The sequence below is a fragment of the Muscardinus avellanarius genome (genome assembly GCF_963383645.1).
Source record: "Muscardinus avellanarius genome assembly, chromosome: 10".
In the NCBI taxonomy this organism is placed as follows: domain Eukaryota; kingdom Metazoa; phylum Chordata; class Mammalia; order Rodentia; family Gliridae; genus Muscardinus; species Muscardinus avellanarius.
Genome location: NC_137796.1, coordinates 21231323 through 21259274, shown reverse-complemented (window position 1 = coordinate 21259274; position 27952 = coordinate 21231323). Strand labels below are relative to the sequence as shown.

Below are 27952 nucleotides of genomic sequence, written 5' to 3'. Positions count from 1 at the left end.
TACTCACGGATCACATGACATTAACCCTCAGAATCCAGCATGGTCTCTGCTCTCCTTTTGAGCTTGTGGCCCAAAGCATATTCCAAAACAAAAGTTTTAAAGCGAATTGTCCTTTCTATTTGCAAAACTTAAAATGCCACATTATTTTAAGATAAGTTAAAATTTCAGAAGGAAAGGAAATGTTCAGTCTCAACTGTCAGAGCCTTCCTTACAGTAGCTGGGTAAGATTAACATAAAGAAAGACAGAATAGCATTGGAGTCTGAGGCAAAATTAATTTCTGACTCTTCAATCCTCTAACTCCCAAATGCTCGAGGGGCATAAAATCCACACCTTGAACATCTAGATTACTACTGGTTTCCATTTCTTCATGGATTTATCCCTCCTAACCATGAGATTGCTGATATACAAGATAAATGCATATTATATAACACATATTGCAAAATCATAGACTGATTGCAATCTTTAGCATTCTTCTTCTTTAGAAGATGTGTGTGTAGAGAAGCCAGGAGGCTAACATCAATAATGTACAAATAATGCTTTACATGATGTTACAGAATATTTTCTGGAAAAAAAAACATTTGTAAAACATATTTGACATTAAATAAACAGTAAAAGCAGCAGATGATAACAGATCATAAATAGGGTTATTCAAAGATCACAATTAAATTGGAAATATAAATGGATCATTAGAAATCCTTAATTTTTTGATGTTAAGAATCAAACCCAGAATTAAAAAAGAATCTTTTTTTTATTTCAAAGGTTGCTTCTTATATTGAAGCTCATATTAAAGCAACAGTACAATGTTCATAAAATATAAGTGTGATGCCGTAACATTTTTCTTACATGTCAGAATACTGATATTTGTATGTATACTAAAATAAGAACTTTAAAATTGTACAAATAGATACATTAAAAATGACATAGAAATAGGGCGCTTCTCACTGAAACAAGACAGTTATATCTGGCACGTATTAGTTTAAGATGAAAGTAGAAGCAAAAAGATTTACAAGAATCAGCAGTAACAAGATTGATGCTCAAGAGACATAATTGTACATTGTATTGTACATACATTGTATGGGTTTAAGCTGGCTGAATATTATATATTTCAAGTTTAAAAATGCACTACATATAGAGTGTCCAGAGTTTAAGGCGAAATTACAGCTCAGAACTGTTGTCCTTTCTAATTTTGTGGAAGCTTCTTTGACAAATTAAAAAAAGAAGAAGAAAGACTTAAGATGTTCATAACACATAAACGATTTCCCTTCATTGTAAGTTCACTGTTAGACTTCTCCTTCACTTAAATATTTTTGTATGCCAAGTGGTTTTTCTCTAGTGAAGTTGGTAAACAACTTCAATATTTGCCTTTTTTTGTGTGTGGGAAAAGGTACTTCACAGTATTTACCACTTTGATGTCCTTGCAGTTGTATTAAATGTATCCTCTCTGTAAAACTTTGCTTGTTTTAAATGAGCCTTTCCTTGATTTTAAAAAAATACCTGTTTACACATCTTCTAGATTCTTGAGAACGCCAGACACAGTTCTTAAGGCCAAATTTGTATTGTTATTGTTAAGAATCGTCATCAAAAGTGTCTTTGGAACCATACAAGTCTGCTAGTTTCTTAAAACGAGGTCCCCAGTTCTGTAGATAGTCATAGTCCAAGTCTGAATCCGTGGTGGCAGACTCTAAGGAGCTCAAGGACCCGGCAACTGAGCCCCTGCCTTCGTAGCCATAGATTTGGATGGAGTCATATGGGGGTGCAGTGGGGTCATTATCAGCCTCCTGTATTCTCGTGTTGATGAAGTCATCCACATCCACACTGTTGGGCGCTGGCCGGAGCCCAGGTCTAGGCATGTACTGGTACTCAGGCTTGATGTCTTTACGAGGGATAAATCCATTGATGCCATCGGGATTCTGGAGTGTGGCTATGTCAAACGCTTCTGTGTCCTCCTCACCACCCCCTTCATCATCATAGGTAATAATGTTCTCACGGACATCTTCCTCCTCAAAAACAATCAGTGGTTCTTTCTTTTGCCTTCTCAAGGTCACGAACAACACTACAATGACTATGGGAAAGAAAAAGAAAGTAAGCATAGGCAAAGCCTAGTTTCCCTGGATCCTCTTCCCAAAGGAACTCTACTTGTAAACATGGAGTGTTCAAATGCTTCAGGACTGGAAAGAGAAGGAAAAGGCATGCTTTGCCTAGAATCACCAACGATGTGCATAACTGACCTCCACCTAGCTGTTACTGCAAAACACTGCGATGAAGACATTCTATCTGACCAATTGACGGGTTGGAACTACTGTGAACTCTTATCCAAATGAATCCTGATGCTAATTGGAAGCTATCTTCCAAAGAACTAGGACCATTCCAAATGATTTGGTCTTACATCTCTTAAAAGGGGATAGTGCCAGTTTCTTTTGGTAAAGGAAAGTATTTAGTGTTTCCATGTTTAAGAATAAAGACAGCCGGGCATGGTGGCACACGCTTGTAATCCCCACGCTAGGGAGGTGGACACAGGAGAATCACGAGGCTTAATATCTTAAGCCTCGCTGGCTTAAGAGACCCTGTTTCCAACTAAAAATATAAAAAATAGGTGTCTGGGAGTATAGCCTGGAGGTAGAGGGTTTCCAGGAACGCCAGTACCCCCCCACACACACACACAAAAGAATGAAGACATTCAGAGCTCATAACCTATAAAAAATGAAATCTAGATCCTGCTCAGAGGTCTAGGGAACAGCATTGACTCCACTTTATAATGATAAAAAACCTTGCCATAAAGGTGGGCAGAGGGGACACCTGCAAACACCCCTAGGAGAGAAATCTATATATTTGAACATAGAATCAGTATCATTTGAAGCCCTGGATGAAGGTGATCTTCTCTCTTAGGCTCTCTTATAGTCCCCACGTGAGAAGATGAGCCCATGGGTGATAGCGACAGAAGAAAAGGGGCCAACTGAGAAGCCAATAAATGGCCAAGAGACAACACAACCTGGGAAACTTAGGGGAGTCCCATTTTATTCCACATTGCAGTCTATACTCTCTATATGCATTTTGCATTCCACTTGGGTCTCTAATTCTGCTGAAAATATGCATTGATTTGTTGTCAAAAGTAGATATTTCATTCATGAAATGGTTTAATAGAATGCAATGCAATGTTTTCTTTCATAGGTGGAAGCCAGGGAGTAGTTGAGATATAAGAGGGGCTTTCGATAATGGAGGAGAAACTTTAGTGGAGTCAAGGAGGTGGTTTGGTATAGGGAGAGCTGGGGAGAAAAAAAAATTATGCTTTATTTTGTTTTTTTCAGTGTTGGGGATTGAACCCAGGATCATTTTAATTCCAAGCTACACTCCAGTTCTATATTATAATTTTATTTTATTTTATTTTGTTTTATATTTGGGAACAATGAGAGGGATTTTATTCAGCTTGGGCAACCTAAGAGGAAGTAGAAAGACACTGCTTAATCTTTCTTCGTTCTCTGTGTCCCTCCCCTCCCCTCCACTGAGTTGTTCATCCAATGTGATTTTAGAAGACTCCCACACATAAACAAGACTGAAGAAATTCTTTGAGGCTTAATTTGGCAAGCTGACTACAAGTCCCTCCGGTTCTCGGTGATGTAGGGCTGAAGGTCTGAGCTTGTCCGGGACTTCACAAAGTCACCAAGGCCCTGTACCTTTTTCTTCAAGCACCTGTGCCCACCCACATCATTCTTTTTAACTTTTTTTTTTTTTTGGTGGTACTGGGGTTCCTGGAAGCCCTTCTACCTCCGGGATACACTCCCAGACCTATTTTATATTTTTGAAACAGGGTCTCCTAAGCCAGCGTTCTGGCTTTGAACCTGTGAGATCCTCCTGTCTCCGCCTCCCAAGCGTGGGGATTACAAGCGTGTGCCACCACGCCCGGCTCTTTTCACTTTGTTACTCTGGCTGACTATTCTAGTTTTCATCATGAAAACGTTTCCAGTTAACCCAACCTGACTCTGTGCAGGGCGACTGGAACCTGCTCCATCCCCCCACTGGGCCTCGTTTTCCCATCATCCCATCAACATAACATTTATCACCTTGTTTACATATGCCTAGCTTCCCCATTATTTATTCTCCTGGGCTCCTCTTATTTTTTTCCTTCTGTTGGAATACCGATCCCTATCAGCCCCCTTCACCTTCTAGAAAATTCTATCTGCATCTGACCTTTATTTCCCATACTTCAGGAAGATCATCTCAGGCAATGTCACTTTCTACTCTGGGGACTCAGTCAGTCCATGTCCTATTGTACCACTCACCATGCGGCTCTATTGATCTGTTCATGCACACCCTCCTTGACAGACCATGAACCCATCCGGCAGAGAGAGAGAGCTTTTAAAATTCTTCTCTTTATTCCCCAAGGGATTATATCTCCAGATAATACTCTATAATACTAAAAATCTATGGGCTGAACTGAGCTCTCACTGGCTTTTTCCCATGGAATCAGTCCCACTGATTCATTCAGTGGAGAGCTGAACATCTTCAGAAAGCTCTCAAGTTTGGTGTCAGGCATACTTAAATTTTAATATTGATTTTGTACCTCACGAGTATGAGAGGTTGGGATGAATGAGCTGGCTTCCTGAGGTCCAGCAGTGATAAAGGTAATTAGTGTACACACACTGCAGTTATTGAAAACTGGACTATGGATGGGATACAACCACAGAGGAGGAATATCTAACTCAACTGGCAAGCTCAGGAAAATTTCTCTTGCGGTCCCCATAAGCAGAGCAGGCATGCATACAGATACTACGTAGAGGAAAGGGAATGGCTCAGTGTCATCCAGCTGATGTTCTTCCCCATGCCTTGAGTCCTTCACACACTCTTTTTGGCCTCACAATTACTCTCTTTCTGTCTCTTCTGCCCCTGCCCTTCTACTTCCTCTGTGAGGCAAAACCTTTGCACATATACCAGGCCTCTGCCTAATTTTCTGCTCTCCAAAATCTTCCCTGACTTCCTCCAGCCTCTATGTGGCTTCAGCTATCCGTTCCCATGATGATGAGCAAAATGCTCATTAGGACCTTCTTTCCACTCATTAATTGCATGATCTTCCCACCATTTTATCCAACTCACTTTCTATCTTTTGTTTTAAACTGTATGTATAGCACACAGCCCCGTTCTGGGAACCAGCCTGTAGTAGAGAAATGCATGTGTTGAGAATGGGCCCCTGATGGCACCTGGTGTTCAGGGAGACCCCTTACCCAGGAGAATGACGATGCAGGCAAGAATGGCGATGAGCGCCCCGGTGCTCAGGCCGGCATTCAGGATATAGGCCTCAGCATTGCAGGAGAGCAGCACTCCGTTCACATCACACCCACAGACTTTGATAGTGAGGGTGTTGGTACTGCTCATGGGTGGGATTCCACCATCGCTGATCACTATGGGCAGGAGGTACAAATCCTGCTTCTGCCGACTGAACCCTCCTCGCCGGGCATACACTCCTGCAGTGTTGTCTGTGGGGAGAGGGGAGACAAGATGTGCCTGTAAATCAAGACCATTCCCATTGCAGCTGTGTGCAGCTTGCCAGATGTGAGAGTATTCTTCTATCACCAAAGTGAACAACCATAATCCTCCCACTTGCACATTAATGAATCTGCAGCGGCCACAGTCATTTGGCTTGAGAGGAATACAGAACAATATCTGCATTTTGGGACAAAACTCAGAAATTGATTGTTTAAAAAAAATGGTCTGTACTGAATGCCTTCGTTGGCAAGAAAACCACACCACATTCTGCTTGGGTATTGTTCTCCATCAAACACCCCACAGAAGCATGAGCTTTGACTATATACTCTGTGTTAGCAAAGCATATGATTAAATATTTAAGAAAAAGTGAGAACAAACAAACAAAAAGAAAGCTTCTTTTCCATGCTTCTTCTCCTCCTTACTTCGTGAAAAGCCTTTTGCCAAGTTTCCTTTCTGGGTGTGTGTGCGTGTTTTAAAGAAATTCCAAGTCCACCCACAAAGCTTGCCCACATTGTGGACTCACTCATGATTCTCAAAGAAAAAATATATTCTTTAAGGAGAGCATGCTTTATAAACCTTACAGTAAATGCATGGTTTCTTTGCAACCATGTTCCCTGTTTAAAATTATTCTAAGATTTCTCCGTTGCCCACATAGCACAGCCTACATCTACAAAATGGGCCACCAAGTATTTCTCCCACCTGGACTTGACTTCTTCTTCCAAGCTCACATCTGTCTCTTCCTACATGATCCTGCTCAGCTGCAAGTGTTTTCATTTTCTAGGCATCCCACACTTCCCCATGTACCTGTGCCTGGCTGCCTTACCCATCACTCAATTTCCCCTAAAGCTGTTCCTTTGCTCATGAGTTGAACTCTCAAGTCTCAAAATTGAATTCCAAAGCCTTTTCTTCAGGGAGGCCCTCCCAGACCCTTCCAGCATCCGTCTTCGTTGTGACTGCTCACACTCTGTTTTCTTATAGAAATAGTTATTCTCCTCTTGTGTCCTGATTTACTGACATAACTACTTTGACCTCAGCGAAGACTGTGAACTTCTGGAGAATAGGGGATTTCATCTGATTCATCTCAGGCTCTCGAGTGTCAGACACACAGCAGACATTCAATAAATATTTGTTGAACAAATGGCACAACTGTGTTCTGGGAAAAGTTTCACCAAAATTCCAGATGTTGTCTTTCAGGTATTGCTCAATCTTTTCTAACATATGCCCCTGAAATGCCTCTTTATTTTTCTCTACCAACCAAAAAATATATTTTCCAGGGTATATTTTCTGGAGGGAAAACATTAGTATTATAAAACAGTACAAGCTTTTAATATGCTCCATCAAATCATCAAATCACACACACACACACACACACACACACACACACACACACACACACTGATTCTCCTGGGTATGATCTGATTATTTGTAGGTTAAGAAGCAGGGATTCATAGCAAAGTGAATACTGTGACCAACGTCATGGGCCCATAGCTGCCAGGATTTAAATAGATTGAGAATACCATACATTTGCCCCCATGATAGGAAAAAATATCTTAGACTTTCAAAATTAGATTTATATATTTTAGGCTAAGGATAGTGTAAATTAATCTCTTAGAGAGCATAGAGGGCAGATTCACTCTCACTCAACTATGAGAAGACTTTCTGAGAACCACAGAAGGTAATTTATGTGTATTCGCTGGCTTAGGCAGGCCTTGTAATGACAGCTTCTCAGTCCTTTGCTGCCAACATCTCTATCAAAACAAGGCAGAACAGCTCTTCTTCCTTTCCATATTTTCTGAATTTTGTATGATTGGCATATTTTGTTGTTATCACTGATGTATGAAAAATTGTATATACCATGGAAAAAAGTGAAAAAAGAGAGTAAAATAGCCAAATAAAATGTTGTCACCTGACTTAAGTTTTAAGTTTTGCTATTGACCCACTCCTGGAAATTAAATACATATATAAGCTATTTCAAAATACACAATTTTCTTCCTTTTTACAGTTTTATATTCAAATAAGACTTTTACAATTAAAAAATAAAATACTTCCTTTTAATGAACTGATTATATCACTAATGCTGTCACGATTTAAAATCTATATGAAGGCTAGGCATGGTGGTGCATTTCTGTATTCCCTGTACTTGGGAGGCTGAGACACGAGGAAAACTGGTTCAAGACAGCCTTAACAACTTAGGGAGATTTTGGTTCAAACAATAAAATAAAATAGGACTGGGTGTGTAGCTCAGAGATAGAATGTCCCTAAGGTCAGTCCCCAGTATCACATAAACAGAAAAAAAAATAATATGAAGGTTTTAAGAAGCAAAGAAAATTAATTGCTTAGCCAAATATAATGATATCCTCAGTAGGTCACTTACTTGGATTTTTACTGGGTCCCACTCAGTGTACCATGGTTGAAAGGAATTTGAACAGAGTGCTTTTTTGTTTTTATAAACTCATGGAAGCCATAATTTAAAATCTATTCTTCAATGAGTTATAAATGCAGGACTGTACCCCAGATCACAGCAGGCAGGCTTACGCAAGAAGTTAATTGAAACTCAAACACTAATAAAAAACAGGGATTGGAGCACAACACCAGCATGTGAATTCAAGATGTTTCATGTTCTGAACAGCTGAATCCTTTCAGATACGCTGAAACTATTACATAAAAGCTCATTAAAGGACCCAACTGACTGAACTCTTTTCAGTCTCTGACTGATAGATCAGTAGAATCTCAAAAACTTAAAAAAAATATCTTCTAGTAAAACGTGCTTTACATATAGATTTTAAGATCAATTCAAGAGATAGGAGAGAAATGTACTAAAGATCTGTTCTAGAAATACTTATATGCATTAGGATGACTTATTTTTCCTCTCAATCACAGCTTCACTTGCTTATCTCTAAAACAAGAAGGCCAGTTCATATCAAACATGACTTATGGAGTTGATACTGGAATTAGATAATAGGTTATAAGAACTAGTGATTGTCCTCTGTGCTGTGCTTCCAGAGGGCTCATGGAATCCTTGAATCAGAAAACTTGACAACAGGTATTAGGATTCTCCAGCACCCTTGACCTAGTAAAACTTGTCTTCCAATCTGGCTTGATACTTAGGTGGTCTTTGTTGCCTGAGTCAGTCAACCATTTACTCTCTGCATCCAAGATGCTCCGAGGGGAGGAACCATGTGTTTGAGGAGAGGGCCATTCCTGAGCATTTACTATTGCAACCTGTGATATCTTATTTGATCCAATCAGAACACTGATTGAAAATATCAGCCTGTATTGTCGGGAACAATTGATAAATAAATCTAGATACACAGATGGAAAAGGAAACAGGCTAATAGCAATAACAAAGCCCTTCTTCTGAGAACCAATTTTATATCCTAAGTTTGACTATGGATTCTCTTTCATATATATACATATAATTTCAAGTAGGCAGCTACTCCCTGTGCGTCCTTAACAGGGTTCCCTTGCGTTGCATGGTTACACCACTGAGGCTTTGGGCAAGCCACAGGAAAATAATGTGGCCTCAGTGAGGACACATTTGCAGTGAAATGTCAGATTGGCTCCATGGTTAATAACATGAGCCAGAAAAAGACCGATATACCATCAATTTAAACATTTTCATCAAGAGATTCCTCAGCTCCTTCTCCCATCTATATAAAGCTTCTAATGAGCAAACTACTCATTAGTAGGGTCAAACAGCTGGATTTGCATCTTGAATCTTCTACGTATAAATTGCCTTACTTTAGACATATTAACATCTTGAACTTCTGTATTCTGATGAGTGAAACTAATACATTTTTAGGGATAAATTTGTTTCTATTTATAAAGGTATGTAGCATAGTGCCTGCCTTTTGGAGATGCTCAGTAAATGTTAATTCTTTTCTGGAAGCTCTCATTTTTGATCGGTAGACTAATGGGGAAGATAACTTATTGGCAAGGAGAGGGGAGCGAATTCTTTAAAATGTCATCACAGCTTTGAATGCAATTGCCTACCAAGAAGGGCTCACCGTGCAGAGGTAAGAATGTAATGCATGCTCCTTAGTCCTGGGCAAAATGTTTTTCATAATAAGAAAATATTTTTTTCAAGCACCTCAGGTTTTCATCTTGATTTCCAATGTCCTCATCCCTGGACGAAGACATGAAACCAGTTCCATTTCCCACTTGGGCAAAAGCTTGCAAATGATGCCATTAATTACTGGTATATAACATGCACACATTATAAGTGTTCCCATTAGTGGAAAAATAAATCCATGTTTCAGAATTTTATATCTAAGTCCTAGAACCCTAATCACATGCTGTTTTTGCCTGTATGGTATATCATTAGGCTAACAAAAGGCAAAGGATCCTGATGATGATAGTCTCCATGGTACCAGCTGGGGAATGCAAATGATGATGATGTAACCCTGTGGAGGGATGTATAAATTTAACACTGAAAGAGAAAAAAAGTAATGGAGAAAGATCCCTTGAGAGGTGGAACACACAGACTGGATACCAATGTTACATTAGCTAAATTAATAATAATAATAATAATAATAATAATAATACCAATAATATAATAATAATAATAATTTCAACAGAGAAAATGGGCAATGCATGGACTTAGCTCCTGCAGGTTACACACTTGGAGAGGAAGCAATTTAGCTAAAGAGTAGGATCTTCTGCTACCAACACGACGGCAGAGAGAGGCTCAGTCACGCCAGTAGCTGCCCTACAGCTCTCAGTGTATTCCTTCTTACAACTCCCCTCCTTCCCCCAGTCCCTCTGTCCTTTAAAGATCTAGCATCCCCAGTGCTTAGTCTGACCAGATTCCCTTTAGCCTGTGAGTAAAGGCCATGATGTTCATTATTCTGGGGCTTCTCTCTTGAGACTATTAGAGATTTGAAGAATTAAGCTAGATCTTGGTCCTGGGGAGATATTGTGTTCACCCGAAATCTACCTACACTGCTGCTTCTGCACAAACTTTAGAGAAAAAATAGACCCAGCTATCACGAAAAAATCCAGAAGCTCCCCCACACATGAAGACAGGTAGCTAAGTAATCATTATTGCCAATCACTAGCAAAGTAATCATTACTTTGATTATTGGGCCCACTCACTTTCAATAATGTGGCAATATATGTATGAGGATAATGAAAAAAATACTTTTAAGAATATATGTAGCCAGTGTGGTGGCACATGACTGTAATCCCAGTACTCGGGAGGCTGAGACAGGAGGATCACAAGCTTGAAGCCAGTTTACACAACTCAGTGAGTTCCTCATCAACCCAACAGATGCTTTTTCAAGACAAAAAATTAAGAAAGGGCTGTAGGTAGAGCACAGAGGTAGAATGTTTCAAGGTTCAACCCCCAATACTCTCCCCCCAAAAAAGAATATATATAATATAAGTAATATGTGATAACAGTATGTCCTAAAAGGCTTAGGGAAGCCATTAATGTATGTATGTATGTATGTATGTATGTATGTATGTATGTATGTACTGGGGATTTAACTCAGGGATTTCTTTTATCTCTTTTCTATCTTTTATTTCTTTATCTCTTACATCTTCTTCCCTATTTTATTAGTTTTGAAACAGGGTCTCACTAAGTTGCTGAAGCTGGTCTTGAACTTGTCATCCTCCTGTCTCAGCCTCCCAAGTATTGAGATTACAGGTGTGTGGCACCACACCCAGCTTTAGTGAGATTTTAAACTTTAATAATTTCAGAAGACATGACACATGATTACAAATGACAACATTTGAAAGAGTTACTTAGATTTCTTTTATACTGATTTAAATCTAACTATTTATGTTTCTTTTGCACTGCTTTAACTCTAAAGAATCACTTAGATTTCTTTTACATTGATTTAGCTTTGTGAATTTTGAGGAAAAAAAAAAAGTTTAATTTTTGTTGTCACACAGTGTTTACCATCTTTGAGCTGAAAGACTGACAAACTAGAAATTGCAAATAAAATGTTTATTTTATGTATAATCATGACTTTAAAATTAAATTAAATTATTTAAATTTTAAATAAAAATAAATTTAAAATTAAATTTAAAAATTTATATAATCAGGAATGTACAAGGATATAATTACTAGGATGTGAGCATATCTTTATTTCCTTCTTCCCTTCCTAAATACCATTTCCCTATCTGCAGCCACTGCAAATATGATACATTTCACAGCCCACAGTGATTGTTTGAGTATGTCTTCTCTACCAGACAGTGACCTCTTCATATGCAGGGACCTTATCTCACTCATCCTTATACTGATCATTGTGTACCTAGTGGTGCTTTGTTTGTTGACAGGTGAATCACTGACTGCTACCTTTTTTCAATATATCTGGCTATATTCAATATATCTACCTTTTTTCAAAATATTTATATTGAAATAAGAATATTTCATATTTCAATAATATGGCTTTTCCACACAGTCACATTTTACTGATTCGTTATCTTGCGATCAATTTTCAGTTTCCATTTCTCTCCCTGTTCACTTTCAGCCCAACCTGACCAAGGCTGCTTACATGTACATTGTGGCAATAGCTCCTAATTCAGAGCTTCATTTCTTTATATTATTAATCTTTTCTTATTATTTAGATTCATTTTTATTTAAACTAAGCAACACTTATGGGGCTTCTAAAATGGGGAAACTGTTTCTTATTACTTGAATGGACATTATCCTAAGTAAATTTTTAAAGTATATGCAGAAAATGTAATTAATCTCATACGAAAGAAAACAAAAATAAAGGAAGAAATTCTCATACTATCATAGAAAACACAAACAAAATTAGAAATTAAACTTCTGTCAGTTGTACTATATTTGATTTGCATATAGCTCTTCCTGAAAAACTGATATTATTTCACATCAATTAAGATAATTCCTTTTTATCTAATTTCCCTAAGACAGTTGGTTAATTGGGTGAACTCCATCATAGCCTACAGCTATAGTCAGAGAGATTCAGGTTCTAGGTAAAGAAAAAGTTCCTAGAAACCTAAGAATTTTGCAACACAAAGACCCATAAAGTATTCATGTAATTCCACTGTTCCATGCCATTTCCAGACAGGCAGAGTGCCCCCTCTCTCTCTCTCTCTCTCTCTCTCTCTCTCTCTCTCTCTCTCTCTCAAAAAAAAAAAATTGTGCAACGGGCAAAAAAAAAAAAAAAAAAGCATTTCCCCAATATACTGAATTAAAGGAGATGCTCCCATGAGATGAATTCTGCAAGAGATGAGCCTGAAGATACTATTAAAAGGTAATTTAATCCAAGACTCTGATAGCTATGATAACTTTTAGCTCAATCCAGAAGTTGCACATTACAGAGGAAGAAGTGATTATGATGTGGAATCAGTAAAATAATAATTGCAATAAAGAATATAAAGAATACAGATTAAGCATATTTGCCCCTATGCATGTGTAAAATTCAAGAATGTGTGTATGAGGCATCTAAGGGTGCCTTGCTTGTTGGCACTGATAAAGTTTTCATTGCTATATTTCATCACAGTCTTTAAAACTCAATTCCTTTTTGTCAAGGATAATTTTCCACTTATGGCATGTTATGGAGAGAGAAAAGAACAGACTGGTTAGATATTTCTTGGATTAACACAAACAAAACTGCCAGGAATTCATGAGATATAGATATTTTAGTGACTTCAAGTGAGTTAGTAAAGTCAGTAAGAGGAGGGAACCTTGAGGATGCAGAGAGGGAGGGAGTCCCTGATAAACTGTGTTCTCTGTTTAACAAACTACAGCAATAGATTTTAGGCAGGAAAGAAACATAATTATTTACATAAGTGAAAATGGCAGGACATTAAGAGACATCTGCCATTTTGATCTGCCAACAGCATCTTCCATATTGGAGCAATTAAGGGGGAAAATGTGTTCCACAAAAATCTGCTTGGCTATCTTTAAATTATGAAAGTGAAAAATCAGAAGCATGTTTGGATGCAATTTGATATGGCTTATAAAAAATGAAATGTCCTTAGTTCAGGAAAGAAAGAAAGAAAGAAAGAAAGAAAGAAAGAAAGAAAGAAAGAAAGAAAGAAAGAAAGAAAGAAAGATTTTCCAAGGAGACTCCATCTTGATACTATTCGTCCAATCCTACTTTCCATGAAAAAGTTTTCTGTTTGTTTATTTTTGTTCAAAATAGTTCAAACAACTATGAATGCATCACAGATAATTTGATCTGCTTGACCTATGTTGGTTAACATGATACTTGTGAAATAAATATGTTTGAGAGTCATGTTTTCTTACTGCCAATTCCTGGGTGTCCAATGTACTTTGTGAAAAAAAATAAATGAATGAATCAAAGGGTTGAATGAAGGGGCACTGACTTCTTTCAAATATTTTGGTAGCAGAAGATCTGTTGTTTTTTTTTTTTCTTCCAGAAGCTTATTTGTAATAGAATTATTTTTTCCATCATAACAACCAATCCCTGAAATTTCTGGAGACAATTAAATGTTACAGGGTATTTTCTCATTCATTCTTCCACTCTTTAATTCATACTTTTGGCCACCCCACTTTTTACTAAGGGTTGAGATGCTACCTTCACGAAGCTCATATTCTGGTGGGAGACAGAGAAGGAAACACATGATCAAGATGCGGGGCGATTAAGAAAGATAATAAAAGTTAGTGTATTGTTCCTGGGGTACAGAGCAGGAAGCAACCAGGAAGACCTGAGATGTCTGGCAAGACTTCACTTAGGAGACACCTGCAATTATCATGAGACTAAAAAGAGGAGGAATCAGAATTAAGAGAACATTTTAGGCATAAAACAAGCAAGGACAAGTAAAATCAGAAGATATTTGGGAAACTAGTAATTATTTAAAGTTTCTGCAGTTTAAGGGTTAAATTAGCAAGAGAAATGAGAAGAGAGAAGCAAAGTACATAGGGGGTATATCATGAAACACCTTAGACCTGAGATATGAAGTTTTGGTTAGGTCCAGAGGAAAAGGAAAGTTAGAGAAAAATTTTAAAAGAGACACATCATTATCATAGATGTTGATTCATGAAGTGGGTATAAGGCTTAAATCAGACAGACGTATTTGGAGACATCCGTGTAATCAGAAAGCTTCTCTGAATCAGTCTTTAATAGCCATGTGCTACCTCTTGGATATGGAATGTCCCACAAAGTCTCATGTGATAGAGTCTATTTCCTTAGGTTGGTACTATTAAAAAGTGCTAGATACCTTTAGGGGTGGGGCCCAAGGTAGTGTCCTCAAAAGGGATTGTAGGACATTAGTCTCTTCTCTCTCTTCCTGCTTCCTGGCCACCATCAGGTAGGCACAAGTTGTACCATGTGCTTCTTTTCAAAAGGTACTGCCTTGTCACAGACCCCAAAGAAACAAGACAACCAACTATGAACTACAAGCTCCAAAACAATGAGATAAAATAGGCCTTTTATTTTTTACTTTTATTTATTTATTTATTTTTTTGTGGGTCTGAGGATGGGGGCATTCGACCTCCAAGATACACCCCCTGCCCTATTTTTTTATTCTTTATTTTGAAACCGGGTCTCACTGAGTTGTAGAGGGCCTCACTGAGTACCTGAGGCTGACCGTGAACTGCAATCCTCCGGTCTCAGCCTCCTGAATGTTGGGATTACAAGCGTGTGCCACCACGCCCGGCTCAAGCCTTTTATTTTATTAACTTGATTGTCTCAGGCATCTTGATACAGTAATGGAGAAATGACTAACACACTACAATCAAACTTAACTGAGCCCTCACAATATCAATGCCTTTGTTGGATATGCTTTAGGAAATTCCTTGACATCAGAGACTATGATTCATTGCTGGTATCACACTCTGAGGGTACTTCCTGGGACCTAATGCATATGAACAGCTCATCTTTCTATGATAATAGAAAGATGGAAAGACGAGATGGTGTCAGGGAAACCCGGATTTTGATAAAAGTTACACAGGTACTAAATGTGGAAGAAACATCAACGTTTAAAAAAAAGTCAGAAAAAAAACAGAGAAGGTGGACATGAAATCAAAAAGCTTCTCTTTCAATTGATTGAAATGCAAGTCCTATTTTTTTTTCTTTTTTGTCATTATTATAACAAGAGCTTACTGTGAGCTCCAAAGAATCCTCTCTATGGCAAATGAAAAAAACAATGAACTTAATTTTTCACGATGGGTTTTTTATATGTTGCCCAGCCTGTCCTCAAGCTCATAGGATGAAGAGATCCTCCTACCTCAACCTGTAGCAGGGACTACAGGAGCATGCCACCACATCAAGCTAAAAAATATTGATTTACTGCACAAATATTCCTGGGATCTGATAACCCTGCAATTTCAGTTGAGTAGATCCATTACCAAACATGTAGACCAGAGTTTTGGGATCCTGAGATATATTCCAATTGTCAACTCAGAGTTCAATATTTCAGTGTCTTTATCTCTCAAAATACCGTCTTAGTTCAAGAACTAGGTATTGTAATAAGTGATAATTTATTTTAAAAAATAATAATAGGATTATATGTACAATATCCAATTACTATGAACGTTATTTATTGGAGATGAAGAGCAAAGCCACATTTTTCATCTCTAAGCCTGTCTTTTCTCTGTATTTTGTCAAATGACCATTGTTTTCAATAAGAGTTCCAGAAATAAAAATTGTTCAATATTACGATATTTCTGCTTAATTATTTTATCTAATCATCCATCTATATGTATGTAAAGTAGTGATAATAATAATATAAGCTATAGAAGGAAGAAATTAGGTTATCTTATTATAAAAATACTCATACTAATAATGAAGCAGCATGTACTTGAGAGTGAATTTGTAATTAATTTTAAATGTCTATTTCAAACTCTATGGCAAACACTTAAAAAATCAAAAATAAAAAAGAAAGCACAACTGTTAGGGTAAAATAAAGAGAAAAGAAAATGGAATCACAAAATGCTCAGTTCAAACAACAAAAGTCCAAAGAAGAATAGAAAAAATAATTTCAATTAAAATTAAAACTCCACTTCACAAGCACATCCAAATTATAAAGTAGCTGGCCATAAACTTAATAAGAAATGCACACAACAAAAATAAAGAAAAGTACAATGTATTCCGGATTGTAATAAAAGGAAAATTGATTCACTGGAAAAACAGATCATGTTTTTAGATTGGAAGAATATTTTCAAAATTTTAGGTCTTCTTAAATTAATCCATAAATATAGGGCAAATGCAATAAAATTTGCATGCATACTAATCAGGCACCTGAAAAATAATTTGAATTATATCTGAAGGAATAGAGATACCAACATTTATAAAATGGTAATAAAATGAGAATATTGTGGAAGAAGCAGCTGGCGGGTGTTAACATATATATGTATGAAACCATTAAAGAAAAATATGATGCCAGCACTAGAATAAATAGAATGAAAATAGAAAGTCCCCAAACATTCTAATCATACATAATGTAGAAGACAATAAAATGGCATTATAAAGCACTCAGAAATGGCTAATTATTCAATTAGTGATATTTAGGAAATGACTAACAAATGAAAGATTGCAAAATACATGGATAAAAGGTGGAAATGAGAATTTTAAAATGATGAATAAGGAAGAGGAAAAGATAGGTGAATAATAATATAAGTTTGGGTAAGAAAAGCCTTGCCAAGGATAATATTAAATAGAAAATTACACAAAGTACAACATTTCTAACACAGAATAATCAGAATTGAAACACTGGGAAAATCTATCTAATAGATAAGATAGGTCAAAGGTTAACTTCATTAATAGATGAAGAGAATTAAAATCTATTGTAAAATGATGTATAAAAAATTTATGAAATGAACAAAGTATGACTAGCCAGTTTACAAGAGCAAAACAAAAAATGTTCAGTACTTATTAAAAACTAGTTTTAATAGTAATGAAAGAAATTAAAATTCTAAAATGTTATGTTTCACTTATCAACTTATCAATGATTAAAATAAATGATACTCCGTGGAGTTGGTTTGGATATAATAAAATGGGACCTAAATTACTTTACTAATGGTTTTTTGAATTGGCATAATATTTCTGTTGTGTATTCTGTCCACTATTTCTCAAATGAAATTCACAAGCATACTAATTAGGTTTGTGATCTAGCAGTACCACTCTTTGATATTTAAAGTGAGCACACTATAGAGACACAGGAATAGCTATGTGTTCAACAGTATAATTAACAGTGCCAAATTATGGGACTAGAAAAGATGTCTGTCAACAGACTATTGGCTAATGATGTGGTACTCACACACACACACACACACACATGGGTTTATTCAGCCATAAAGAAGAACAAAATGGATGAAACTTGAGAACATTATATTAAGTGAAATAAACCAGACTCAGAAAGTTAAGGGTGGTATGTTTTCTTTCTCATGTGAAAACTAGAGAGAAAAAAATAAACTAGAGGGGAAAAACAAACAAACAAACAAGGGTGATATATCACGAAAACAGAAAAGAGCCCAGTAAGGTAGAGAAAGGAGACTAGGGGAGGGAGTAGGAGTGGGAATGAGAGGAATAAATTTGACCAAATTATGTTATGTGAATGTATGAACATGGAGCAGTGAATCCTACTATTGTGTATAATTATAACGTACTGATAAAAAATTCCAAGCATTTTTGACCTAATAATTCTGCTCTAAAAATTTATCCTAAAAGAATAATTAGGTACCTAGGCAAAGATGTGAGAACTAATGCGCTTAATACATAATGATCAAGTGATAGCAAGTCGTGGAAGTTAGGGAGATAATTAGAAAGTATTAACACAAACATTCATTCAGAAAAAGTTGTACATTGCATACTAAGGGGAAAGAAATAGACATGCATTTTATAACTGTGTTTCTTTAAAGAAAGAAATATATGCAAAGAAAACACTGAAGGGTATGCAAAATAGTAGTGATTATTTCTCGGTAGTGTATTGTCAAGCTATTTTATTATTTTAATCTTGTTTCTGTTTATTTATGTTTTCTAATTTTCCTAGAAGAAATATATATTAATTATGCAACAGGAGAAAATTATAAAAATCCTTTACAAATATATTTTGCTACCATCATCATGGGTGTGAATAAAGTAGATTGTGAAGGAGTTTGTTCTTTTCTGCACACACTTTCCCCAGAATCCTAGATTGATGAGTTGCAGAAATTTTCTTTCTGAGGATCATTATTATTTGACTATTGGGTAAACAAAGACTGTTTGAAAAGAATTAAGTAGAAAAGGAATGTTACATGAACCTGAAAATCACCTCCAAACCCTCAACGTTAGTTTCTTATTGTCAGTGTGACCTTGGACAAATCACTTGACCCTTCTGATGCCCCACATTCTTGACTCGTTTGAAACGTGTGTTAAAAATAACTGTTGGATGAAGCAGAAGAGAAACTCTGAAAAGATTTTATAAGCGTGTGAAGAGTTGGACAGATACAAAGGATAATTCTCAGTATTTTTTCCTCTTTACTTTTCTTATTCATTACACATGTCTTCTGTTTGTTGAGGGATGTCACATCTCTGATATTTTCAAAGTAGATGCACTTCAAAACCTGGCTGGACCAGCTCTTTATCTGCCCAAACAGCATCATTCCTGATACTAATAGCCCAAGATGGACTTAAATGTTGAAAAGTCATCCAGTACTCTACTTTCCGCTGCCCACTGAATCATCTTTGAAGCCGAGGCTGTAGAATGGAGTCTGATAAAATGAAATAAAAAAAAAAAAACTTCTGTGTGTTAAAATGGCTGTCCCTCTTCTCTTTCTAGAGACTCCGGATGCTTATGCCGACTTTAGGCACACACAAAAGTGATTATTTACATGGCATAATGGAAGCAAACACTCAAGGAGAAAGGAACTTGATGCTTTTCCTCAGCATGATATAAACCATTATCTTGTGTTTTCTATAGAAAACAGTCTCAGCCGAGAAATTTGGTAACTCAGTAGGCTATTAATAGGCTGTGGAATGTGATTACTCCTTTGGATTACTTCAATATGTAATTACTTTTAGGAGCCAGTAGAAAGAAACTCTATTAAATGATAATTATAGGACTGTATGTGCTGTAAGGTTCTGTAATAGCTCTAAACATGGGAGTTTTCATTAACTGTTTGCCATAGTTAATAAAGTCATTTTTCTTAAAAGTAGCATTTCCCTGAAAAAAGTGGTAACAACAGGATTAGACTTTTATAGGAGAGGGCAGAAGGAGACAGATTGTGCTCTTGGTTAGCCCGTATATGGTAATAGAATCTCCTTAAAAATATAGATGGTACCTACGAAGTACTGCAACAAAGCAAAATTCCTATAACACACTAGAGAATAAGAGTTCTTGGTATGTTTACAGAAGTTAACAATAACTAAATATGATTGCACATTAAAATAAAAGATGGGGCAGGTAATGGAGGCGAAGTTAGCACAGTGAGAAAAAATTAGGAAAGCCATCTGTTTGCAGGAGGTGTCCCAGGATAAATAAGGATAATGCTGGGAACAGAGCCAGGAAAGTGTAAACGTGGGATTACATCAACACACGGATAAAAATGTGATCACAAATATTTGAGGAAACAGTAAAAGGCAGGGCATCAAAAGCACATGAGATTACCAAAGTTTTCTGGACAACTAAGTCCCCTTGCTATTGATATAACTGAGTATGTTATGAAATATATTGTTATAAGTATTTCTTTATCTGGAACAATAGAGAATCTTAAAAAAAAACTTTGAAAACTTGATTTTCTAATTTCTTCCATTTTCACAGTACACATTCATTAAATTCCAGAGTTTCCCTCCTTAGAAGAATCTTATTACAAAATATAAATGTTTATATTATATAGACATGTAGCACCCAAAGTATGTGGGCCCCTGATTGAAAACTATGCAACTACAGTGCTTTGCAGAGTTATTTCTTGAAGGGGCTCACCTGTGTACATTAACCCAAACCAGCAGGTAAAAGAAAAATCCCAGTTAAGTATAAAATTAGAGCAGACTAAGTAGTACTTCTAATTTGAAACAATGGGGATATTTACAAAGTAAATTATAGCCTGTCTGGTAGGGTTCCTGTAAGACACCCATTTCTACATAAAACTTCCTTCACACTTTGACTCTAAAAAACAAGTAGAGAGAACAATACATTGAGGAGAAAAATTCTCTGTCATAATACAACAGGGCATTTTACTTCCCTGTTTCATTTGATATATGCTTGATTTATAAGGCTCATAATTAAATGCTCAAATCAGGTCAAGAAATTATAATAGAGTATGTCAAATCACATTCTCTCAAAGTACAAGGAGAAGACAGAACACTTTTCTGCTTTAACCAGCAACGTGGTTAGTTGAGGCACAGACTGAGCCTCTGACTGCCTGGGTTTAAGAATCAGTTCTATATATTTTTTTTTGACTGATGGATTTGGGACAAATTAACTGTTGGTTGTGTGACTCATTTTCCTCTTGTGTGAAATGAGAATGATAATAATAACACCTATCTGTGGTGCTAAGAGACGTAAGAGAGAAGAGGACAGAAAAGGTGTTGGCACGATGCTTGGAACCTAGCGACAGGAATCATGTCACTGACAATAGTGATGACAGAGATGGGGAAAGTGAATCTTATCTTTTCTGTTAGCTTAAGGTCCTACTTGCCTGTTCTCAGTCACTAGGAAAGCAGTCAACCTATCACCTTGTATACGGCTATTCTGAGCATAATGATGGCAGCTCTATTCCGAAGGACCGTCCTTTGTCTCCAGGCTCAAACATGACATTTGTCTCCCTGTTTTCACAGACCTGCACCAACTTGGGTGTAGAGAGAGAATTTTCACTAAGAAGAAATGTTCTGAACAAAACAGTGCGGCTGCATCAAAACGTATATTCTTTTTTCCTGGCTCTGCCACCAACTCTGTCTAGGCATTGCATTCTTCTATGCCTTTAGGGAAAATAAAAATCTGCTCATAATAATCTAAAACTCTAGAACCTCCTTGACTAATAGACTGAGAAGCAGAAATCATATTCAATTTTGCCATTTTTACAATGGACGAGCAATGTGTCTCATGCCCTGCAGGGAACAATTCTGAAGTCCACTTTAGGTCTCAAGCTCTGTATCCAGCCACAGTGCATTACAACTGTGCTGAGAGAGGAAGGCCTGTGCTTGAAAGATTATATTGCCTTACAAAGTTGAACTAATCTCTTTTAATGCTTTACTTGATATCAATATTCATAAAGCCATGCTTCCCTAAAGGGTTTATCAACCTCTTAAAAAAAAAAAGATAAATGGAGTTGTTTGCATATTGACCCTGTAAGCTTCCCCACTTGGTTTTCTCACTGCTTCATGAATATCAAAGCCAATAATAAAAAAAAAAGAAAAAGAAAATTAGACTCACTTATTCATACGCATCAAATAAGCCCATGTGTTAAAACTGAGGTGGCGCTATTAGTTTTTTGTTTGCTCTTCAACGGGAAAGCCTTATTAGGATTAGCAAAAAATATTTGTGCTGTGCAATATAAAAACCTTTTGTTTCTGCATTTCTACTTCTCTGAATGTATAGCAACCTGCGTACGTACCTCTGTTGTCTCTGACGGTGAAATTTGGATTGTGAATGATTTCTGGGGGTAGGCTGAAGATAAATCTTGGTCCATTGGCTGTGTCATCCTTGTCATCTGCACTAATTGTAACAATTGGCTGAAAGAAAAAGGTGGCCCATACATAAGTCATAATGACATTGGCACATCATTTATTGAAAAAAAAAAAAAAAAACGCTGGCTGGCCAAAAGCCCAGTTTTACTAGAGAACCTAGCTTTAGCGCAAAATGAGGGCTCTGAAACCTCCAACAGCAGGAGGTATCACTAGGTGATGCTGTTCAAAACAAATTCTATTTCCCAGTGCACCATTCATGAGGGTAAAGTGGTGTTACCTGGTTGGACAGTGGCTTGGTCTGATCACTCTCGCAGATGAAGCCTTCATAAGGGGCGGCAAACTTGGGAGCATTATCATTGACATCAAGGACCCTAATGGCCACTGGGACTTTGGCTTCCTGATGCCTATTATCTGGGAGGAGAATATGCAGACAGTAAGTAAATGCCAGGAGGGATACACATTGACTCAGGCTTACTGCAGGGAAAGGACAAGAACCAGCTACCGTTTCCGTGTGGGCAGGTCAGAAACAGGCCTTATTGGCACACAAACTGAAGTGGGCAAAATCTGTGGCAAGTGGATAACCTGGACTGTTATCCAATTAATACTGTTAACACTCATTGTTGTCATTAACATTTCATTAACATGTTCAGCCACTGAGAGCCACACTGCCTTTCCATTTCTTCTGACTCCGATGTAGAACTTTAATTCTAAAGTTTATAATGGAGCATGGCTCTCCCAGAGAGTCATCTAGTATATTAGGTTGAAAAGTGAGGTTTTCCAGAGCAGCATCAGAATCACCTGAGATTTATTGAAGGCATACATCCTTGGGCCCCACTCCAGATATACTGAACCAGAGGCTCTGCAGATGCAGTCCAGAAATCTTTTATAATAATCCATCCAAGAGATGCATGGAATGTTTAATGCAATTTGAGTTAAAGAACTACTGCTCTAGCCAGATATTGTGGTGCAAGCTTGTAATCCCAGTACATAGGAGGCTGAGATAGGAATATGGCAGTTTTGTGGCCAGCCTCAGACATTTAGTAAGGCTCTTTGAAATTTAGTGAGACCCTGTTCCAAATTAAAAAAAAAAATAGAGACTAGGCCTGGGGATGTAGCTCAGAGGCAGAATTAACCTGAGTTCAATCTCCAGTACCACAAAAAGAAAAATATAACAAAATTAAAAAAGAACTACTTTCTCTAGATAAACAGAACTCCCCATGACTCTAAGGCTGTTGTTTTGGGATTGACATGACGATCATGAGTTTTAAATTTCTGAAAGCTCTAAACCAACTTGTCAATTCTATACCAAATTCACGTCCAAGTAAACTTAAAACATCTCCATTTGCCTATCTTTTATCTATCTTTCTAGATAGAAAACTGAAAATACATTTTAAAGACTGAAAAATATCTTCAAACTGAGTAAAAAGTCTGCCTCAGCTATTTCACTATCTAGAATATATACAGAGTCTGAAGGATTAATATTTGGTAAGGTAGAATCAAAGCCCTTAGGAGATTACTTACGGATTTCTGCCGCAAAGACAGAGATGTTGAGCCATGCGGTTTCTTCTCTATCTAGAGGTTTTGTCGTTTTAATAAAACCGTCCTCTGGATTAATAGTGAAAAACCTGTCCAGGTCGGTGTGACGATCAATGGAATACCTAAGCAGAATGCAAATGAGGCAATTACACCAAGGCATTCTGAGCAGCTTAATATTTTCCCTATGTTATATTTAAAGCAACTTTTCAACGACTCGCTTGAGCTAGGTTTTCCTTTTTAATCAAATTTACTTCTTGAACTTTGTACATGAATCCTTTATAGAAATCATTTTGCCATGCTGGAATTCTTTATTCAGTACAATGAATGAAAGAGCTGTTTAGCATATTTGATTGAGAAGTATAATAATGCGTTGCATATTTCTCCATATTTACTACAATCACCCACCAGCTGAATATTTATGAAATTGCATTGGGGAAGAGCACTTGCCATCCTCCCAAAATACTCAGAAAGTCACAAATGTATCCAACCCTTGCTAAATTTTTGCACATGAAATATTAAAGAGTTCTGAGTTTATCTAAATTCATCATCAAAGATCATTTGTAATGCTAAAAAATCAGCCTTCTTATTTTAAGAAAAATGTCACCTATATTTTGAGTGAATTTCTTTAGTTCATTTAGTTGTAGAGATTCTTAGGTAGCTCGGTTATGACTTCCAAAATGCAACATACAAAGTGGCATTAGCCTTTTGCTTGTAGGACATTTTCTCACACCCTGCTGTCTGCAGGCTGTGCTTAACAACATAGGCATGTTTTACTTACTCTTGCCCACTAAGAAATTCACCCCTTTTCTAACAAATTATGGAAGAGTTTCCAGGTTATTATTGGAGTATATCTCTGGCAAGATATTCTTTTCCTACTGAAAAACAGTAAGGAAAAATAACTTGCCCAGGGTATGCAGAATTAATAAATATCGGAGCCTTGGTTTTAATGAGTCTATTGAATTCCAAAGCCCCTTCCATTCTACTCAGTCATACCAATTCCAAACAGAGCAAAGGAAAGATGTGTTATGTTAATTCAGAGAGCATGCTGTGCTTCATAATTGGGTGGTTTCCTGTGATTAGAGGTCTTTGCTATGTTTCCCCAAATTTTGTAGAATAGGCATATTGGAAAACATTTATTGATTGTCAACAAAGAATATTTAGAGGTAGCCAAGACAATGAATATCAGAAGGGTTACTCTTCTATATTTATGAAAGATTAAATTTGCAAATGGCCTATGTCTAGTTCTGGGGGAGCCAAACTTGGGGCTCAGCTCTTTCAATGCCAAGTAATGTTCTTTCCAGGAAGGAAGGTCTACTCACTGAACAGGAATTACAGTATATAAGACATGAGCTCATCTCTGATATTCTTTAGTTTTACAACTTTCCATGGGAATGAAATGAAGAGTCCCCTTCCCCAGTGATGAACTGAACGTGGTCACACATGTCACAAATGTCAGTAACTGAGCCTTCAGCACATACTACTGTGTGGAAAAGTAATAGAAAATATATTTCTTGCTAAAAGGGAGCTTTTGATTTAAATGGCATGACAGCACATACGCAATAGGAAAGATAGTAAGTCAATTCATTGTTTGCTAGAAATTACCAGCATGGGTCTTGATTTGGAAAGTCCTAGGTACAACTTTAAACTCTACTACTTATAAGATAAATGATGTGGTGTTAGAAAGGCACTTAAGAGCTTTGAACTTTACATGTTTATCTTTTAAACCAGGATGTTAATGGTACCTAACTTCCATATTATCTGTGAGGTTTAAATGATATAATAGATGTGTAAGATATATTCTCATGCCTTACATACAGTATGCAATGCAGCCAACAATAGCTGTTACTGTTATTGTTGTTGCTGCTACTGTTATGCTGAGGTCAGATCATGGAGGGTGACTGTCATCCTACAGTCAATGAGAAATTATGGAAGGCTTCTGAACAAAGAGGCAAAGACATAAAATCAGGTTACTTAGGGCACTAATAAGGCAGGTTAGGCAGCAAGATGGTCTGAGCAAGAGATAGTGAAGAAAAAAACAAAAAAAATAAAACCCTGAAGGATCTGATCTAGTGTATAATGCATGAGGGTGACTAGAGGTAGGTATTGGGTGAAAGATGGGGAAAAATGTATGTGATGAAGAAAGTATCAGCAGGACTCAGTGGACATTTGGATATCTGTAGGAAGCTGGAAGAGTCTTAAATAGTTTCTAGCCTGAGTATTTCAGAGGTGGAGATATTGAAAGACACAAAGGAAGGTTAATTTAGCAGAAAGAAGAGATTGGCATTCAACTAGGGATATGCTACAAGGCTGAGAGTGAAGATTCAACTGTGGTAGGCAGGGGTGTAATTAGCTCTTTTTGTTTTTTAAGTATGTCACAGTCAGTCTGATCTGAAATATATATTTTCAGTGAATGAGCAAGCCAGTAAAAGAAAAAGCAAGTGGATGGAAATGTGCAGCAGACAGTGTAATAAATAGAGAATTAGAATTGGGGAAGATGATCAGCCCAGCGGCAGAGAATCAGGAGCATCAATTCAATGCAATCATAGCATGAGTGAAAACCTTACAGGTGAATGGGCAGAGAGAAAGGTCAAAGTAAAAAAGCTGAGCCTTAGTGAGCCCCTAGTGCCTGATCAAATACTAAAGAAGACATCACCTAAATGAGACATGAGCTAGTTAGTGTCAATTAAAAAAAAAAAACACTAAGGGGAACGAATATTTCAGGAAAGAAGTAAAATGCTAAATAAAAATGTATCTCATGCTCTGGATTCCTACATTAAAAAGATTTGCAAAATGTCTAAAGAGCTAAAAGTTTGGGGGATACTATAAGGACTTACCTACATGTCCAAGGGCACAAATTCCCTTAAACATAAAGGAAAGCAATCAAGAAAGTAGGCAGTGAGAATAAGAGATCTGTTGATTAAACAAACTTGAATGTTCTTTCATTATTTATCTGGCAGTTCTAAGAACAGGAACCCAAGTAGGTGGGGTGGGGATTGGCTCAAGTTCAATATTTAGTATCGATAGATAATTATAGACATGGAAATTGCCTACATGCCCAGAACAGCTACCACTGAAAACATGACCCAAATAACCAGTTGCAGATGTGGATTCTTGCAAACAATGAAGTGCAGAGGAAATGAATACTTGCTCCACTTGTCTTTACGTCATTGCGCTTCTGAAAAGTTGTTAACGCACCTTAATATTCTAGGTCAAAGACAACTAACTCATTTGAACCTCGCACCATGAACTCTTTTAAGTACTTTAAAGATGTTACCAGAGTCCTTTGTCATAACATACTGTATCTCCTGCATAGAAATAACACAGAAGTCAAGCATTCTAGGGAAATATCTCCATTATTGGCCAATAGGTTAAAGTAAGTACTCAGAATGGACTTGGGGTGAATCTGGGCTACCATCCATTCTCTCCAACATTGACTGATTGACTATAAGAAAATCACATCAGAACCTGAGCCCCATTGTTATTATCTACTGGATCTTAGTACAGTCATAGTATCAAAGGGTTTTAATGAGAATTCACATGAAAAACTTCATGAAACATATGGTTTTGCTACTAAAAATTACTCTAAAGTGGTAATTGTCTCTTTTCCCAAAAAGAAACAGTATTAAAAAAAATCAGTACACAGAAATTCTTTCTGCCTTGGCACTATTTTCCTTCATATAAAAGGAAAAACTTAATTGCCTACAATATTTTTTTGCATTCAGATCCCTTTTATTTTACTTTTTATGCTGTGGCTTTGTAGTGTATTTTTTTAAAGTATTAACACATAATAATTGCATATTTATGAATATAATTATGTTTAAAAATATATACATGGCATAATGATCAAATCAAAGTTATTAACATATCTATGTTTTACCATTTCCTTGTGGTGAGTACATTTAAAACCCTCTCTTCTAGCCGGGCATGGTGGCTCACGCTTGTAATCCCCACGCTTGGGAGGCAGAGACAGGAGGATCATGCAGGTTCGAAGCCAGCCGCGTGCGCTGGCTTAGGAGACCCTGTTTCCAAATAAAAATGTAAAAATAGGTCTGGGAGTGTAGCCTGGAGGTAGAAGTGCTTCCAGGAACCCCAGTACCACCAAAAAATAAAAAATAAAAAATAAAAATAAAAACCCTCTCTTCTACTTACTTGAAATATACATTATCCATAGCAAATATCACCCTACTGTGCAAAAGAACTATGCTAGAACTTAGTCACTCTATCTAACATTGTATGCATTAGCCATTCTCTCTGGATGTTCCCAAATTCCCTGTCCTTCTATTCTCCCCTGCTTCTGGTGACCATTTTTTTACTCTCAACTTTTATGAGATAAACTTTCTTACAGTGTACAATGAATAAGATCACGCAGTGTTTGCTCTTTTGCCAGTCTTAT

General features: G+C 36.9%; 1 protein-coding gene across 1 annotated transcript in view; it reads right to left on the bottom strand.

The window, feature by feature from the left end:
* Positions 1-1566: 1566 nt before the first annotated feature.
* The window catches only part of CDH11 (cadherin 11), a gene marked incomplete at both ends in the record, with an annotated part of 52482 nt that continues 26096 nt past the window's right edge, over positions 1567-27952 (bottom strand). Inside the window, 5 exons of the mRNA XM_080704245.1 lie at positions 1567-2063; positions 5218-5469; positions 21951-22068; positions 22301-22434; positions 23545-23681. Coding sequence (XP_080560371.1) covers positions 1567-2063; positions 5218-5469; positions 21951-22068; positions 22301-22434; positions 23545-23681 — 1138 coding nt within the window. The remainder of the gene's footprint in view (positions 2064-5217; positions 5470-21950; positions 22069-22300; positions 22435-23544; positions 23682-27952) is intronic.